This window comes from Cryptomeria japonica, unplaced genomic scaffold (genome assembly GCF_030272615.1).
Source record: "Cryptomeria japonica unplaced genomic scaffold, Sugi_1.0 HiC_scaffold_752, whole genome shotgun sequence".
Taxonomy (NCBI): Eukaryota; Viridiplantae; Streptophyta; class Pinopsida; order Cupressales; family Cupressaceae; genus Cryptomeria; species Cryptomeria japonica.
In genome coordinates, this window is record NW_026729521.1 from 23,710 (window position 1) to 27,941 (window position 4,232).

The 4,232-nt window shown below is 34.0% G+C and overlaps 1 protein-coding gene across 1 annotated transcript; it reads left to right on the top strand.

Moving 5' to 3' along the window:
- The first annotated feature begins 1,900 nt into the window (after positions 1–1,900).
- Positions 1,901–2,927, top strand: LOC131872733 (early light-induced protein 2, chloroplastic-like). The gene is made up of 3 exons (XM_059216129.1): positions 1,901–2,160; positions 2,255–2,308; positions 2,406–2,927. Exons 1-3 carry the CDS (start codon positions 2,032–2,034, stop codon positions 2,748–2,750), a joined length of 528 nt encoding a protein of 175 aa, XP_059072112.1. The 5' UTR covers positions 1,901–2,031; the 3' UTR covers positions 2,751–2,927.
- The last annotated feature ends 1,305 nt before the right edge of the window (positions 2,928–4,232 follow it).

The window sequence follows — 4,232 nt, forward strand, 5'->3', positions numbered from 1 at the left end:
ATGCTTATATTTTGATCATTCAATTACTTTATAGAAGAGGGTGGAATGTTCTGGTGTTATTTTGCACGGTGAAAGGACGAAGACGTGGAATGTTGAGCCACGTTGAATTTGTAATGTGATGGGTGAAAGGACGAAGACGTGGATTCTCCGTGTCCAGTTTTTATGTGGGGTGAGCGGAGAAACACCTCGTTTCGAAATTAACTCGTTCGAAGGTTTCGCATATTCTTGAATGCTGTATCATATTATTTTAAAAGTTTTTAGTAGTTAATGAGTTAATGTATTATAAATTTAAATGTATGTAGTGAAGAAAATAGAGGTAACAAACAAGATAGTTTTATAATTGAGTAATGATTATATTTTAATCAAGATTTTGAACTTCGGTATTATTCACAATGCTACCTCTTTGTTAGTAAAATGTTTTGAATCTTATATTGAATCTTTGCTCTATCATGACTCAAGTCCATGGATTTTGGTCTATTTTGCAATCATGAATTTGACCCTTTTTAGTGTGCACATCTAATTTGTGGCTTGCTTGAATAGTATATGTTTATTCTATTATTTTTCTTATATTTAAAGAGTAGTGGTATTTAGAAATATCTTGGAATAGTTATTGTTATGTTATAAGGGAGCATGATTAGCTAGACTAACATAGAAAAGTGAGTGAAAGATAAAAGGTGGTAAGCAAACTAGTCTAGATTAATTTATCTTAGTGTAAAACATTTTCTACTAAGCTATAGGATATTTCTCTCATGAATATCTCTTTTAAGAGTTGTTTCCTTTTAGGGGATAAGCTTGCTTAGGTGTGTTTCTATTTTCACTCACAGTTGCTTAGGTGTATTTCTATTCTTAAATATTGTGAAGCATATAAATTTATAAAATTGGTGAATTATTTTCTAATTTTAAAGTTCTTTAAATTTCACATTGAAGCTACAATAATCAATCAAGATTTGAGTTTAATTGGAGTCTAATTAAGTGAAATATTGTAGGGTTAAGGTTTCCACCAATTTTTCTTGATTTCTAAAGGATTACGAAATGCTATTTTGGTTCACCTATGATCCTAATTTGAAGAAATTTTAATTTTTTTAATAAGTTATCTAATCTATAATATATTTTTTCAAATAAAATACATTTTCATATTTCAATAGTAATTATGATTACATAACTATCAAAACATAAAAGATTACTGGCATTATAGAGATTAGAATCCATTAGAGGGTTGTATGCACTATTCAATTAAACAAGAACTTCAAACACTTGTCTACTATAGCATAAGAAGTCGCTTGCATTATAGTAAGTTATGAGCGATCCAACTTTAAATAAAAAAATATTTTGAACGATTCTTTAATAAAAATATTATTTTCATAAACTATCAACCCCTCATTTAATTTAATTTAATTTTTTATATAACTTTTACCCTGATATGTAGAATTGAACAATATATAATTATTTTCATCAATAAAACATACAACAAAAGACAACCCTTTCAACAACAACAACGAAACTAAGTAATGAATTGAACGCTTACAATGACATAATGTGTGTTTTAATCAAACTTCCCGGACAAAAGTTGGCAGAAACATCTCAAAATGTGAAAATTTCGATCTGAACTCCTTTAACTAAAAAGTTGTAGGACCAATCAAAGTTTCAAAAGAATATCAAAGTGAAACTCGGGTGAGAGATGTCCACGTTGAGTAGGCGAGTAATCTCTATAATCTTCACGTTCAGTGAGTACTGTATTTCTAGAAGCCACGTTCACCTCAATACATATGCGGGCAATTTACCAGCCACGTTGTCGTATTTTCGCCCACGCGACTCTAAACTCACCTCATTCGCTTCCTTTACTTGGCCCATTTTCCACCATCAAATTCGATACTTCCCCAGCTATAAAGCCAACAACAATTCCGCCGAGAGATTTTAGCAGAAGAGGCGTTTACAGTCTATTGAAAAGTAAGGCGAAGAGAAATTAACAATCTTACTATAGAAAATCGAAGGCATACAAGTACGCAATCCTTTTTTTCTAAGCACTCATCAATGGCGGCCATGGCTTCAATGATGATGAAAGCGCCATCAGCCCTTAACTGCGGTGCAGTCAACAGGAATAGTGTGGGTAATATCAGTAGATTGCCTCACAGCAGTCTCAAAATCAAGTGCATGGCAAAGGTTTGCTAACTGGCTACTCAATTAGCTTTTAGATAGTTTTTTTTGTTTCAATTTGATTATTGCTAATGCATCTTATTTGGCACGTGGTCCTCAGGATCCACAGGAAACGTCCCCTACTGAAGGCGATTCATCTTCAACCTCTACAAAGGTAAGAAACAATTTAGATGCCCAGTATATATTTAATGATTATTGTATATTCATACCCATGTGAACAATTTATCTGAAGTGTGCGATGTGGCATACAGATGAGCACGAGGTTTGGCGACCTGTTTGCGTTCTCCGGGCCTGCGCCGGAGATTATCAACGGAAGGGCGGCCATGTTGGGGTTCGTGTCGGCCATTGCAGTGGAGGTGGCCAGCGGTAGAGATTTGTTTTCCCAGGTGAATAATGGAGGACTGTCTTGGTTTCTCATAACTGCCGGATTATTGACGACAGCGTCGGTGGTGCCTTTGTTAAAGGGAATATCGACAGAGAGCAAGTCACGACCATTTTTTTCATCCACAGCAGAAATGTGGAATGGGCGCTTTGCTATGCTTGGCCTGCTCGCATTGGCCTTCACCGAATACGTCAAGGGTGGACCGCTTGTATAAACACCATAATAGTTCTCCATATTCAAACATAGGCTCCAATTTTTAAAGCTCTCAAACGTCATTCCGTGTTATAGTGGAGTTTTCTTATACTCCTTAGCATGTCATACTGTTCAATTATACATATAAGCTTGTAAAAATTTGAGTCATACATTATAAAGTAATTTTAGTTTAAATGTCCATGAGCGTAATTATTTATCGAAAAATTGTTAAACATACTCAGAATAACTTCTACAGTTCAAACGCTCTCATACGTTTCAAATATGTTTAATATGATCATAGTTAGCCGATAGCATTATACTATGTAGGATTTTCACCCCAAACCTGTCTCTCCTAAAATAGGTTGCCGGTGCATGATGTTGTGGCCATGGTTCAGGGTTTCATGATGGTTATCTCCGTTCACTTGAAATATTCGTACCACCTCGCCTGGAAACATAATTTTAGCTATACTTAATACAGATTTTCATAACCAATTGAATTTCAGTCATGAAATCTTAGCATTATAATCCCGATGATTTGAGAACCAAATATCATTTATTGTGAACCGATTGAAGCTATGGTTGTACAGAAAACGATTTTGGTTCAACTCCTACACTAAGGTTTCTGAAACTTTTTGCAACTCTGTCCTTTTATTCTAACCGTCATCGTTGATAGTTTGTGCAAAAAGAAGAGTAAAGATGAAGACAGATGTTTAATATGGGCAATATGTGCCCCTTGAGAAACTTCTGTGGCAGACAACGACATTACAGAAAACTTCACAGCTGTGTTGAATGTATTGTTTATGATACAATTTAGCAAATTTTAAATTTGCTTGCAAGAAAAGATTCTATTGGAATGAGTTTCTATGGAGAATTAGGCTATTGGGGTCCATTTTAATGATGGGAGCAGCTGAGTTTTGGGGTATTGCGGGAAAATTGATTTTTGAATCACGTATTTTGGTAAATTTAATGAGCTTGGTAAAATTTGAAGAGGATTTTGGTATTTAAACAGAACAGAGTTTGTCAAGTTACAGTTAGGTTTTCAATTTGCAGTTAGGTTTTCAAGCGTAGTTCTCGAATTTGGTTTGTCACATGCTTATAAAAATCCCACTCTAGTAAATCTCGTAATATGTTTCCTCAAAACTCTCCGCTTTTTTCTCTTTGGCACCGACACAATTCGTGTTGATTCTTGAGTTAACTCACTTCGAGTAATTTTTTTGGAATTCGTACACGACCGGATTTTTTATGGTTGTGTTTTATTTCATTATTCTGTTATTATCTTTTAAATGAAGGCACTATATTTTTTTTAACCTACAGTAGTTTTCATATACAATAGTATTTGTACAGTTGCTTGTATGATCATGTTTCTTTTAATTATCCTTCATTTTTGGTCAAAATTGATTATAGTGCATTTATTGCTGTAAATTTGATTCATTTCTTTTGTATACTATCATTAATTTGACTCTTGAAGAAAGTTTATACTACTTATCTTGCAAAGACTGATGCA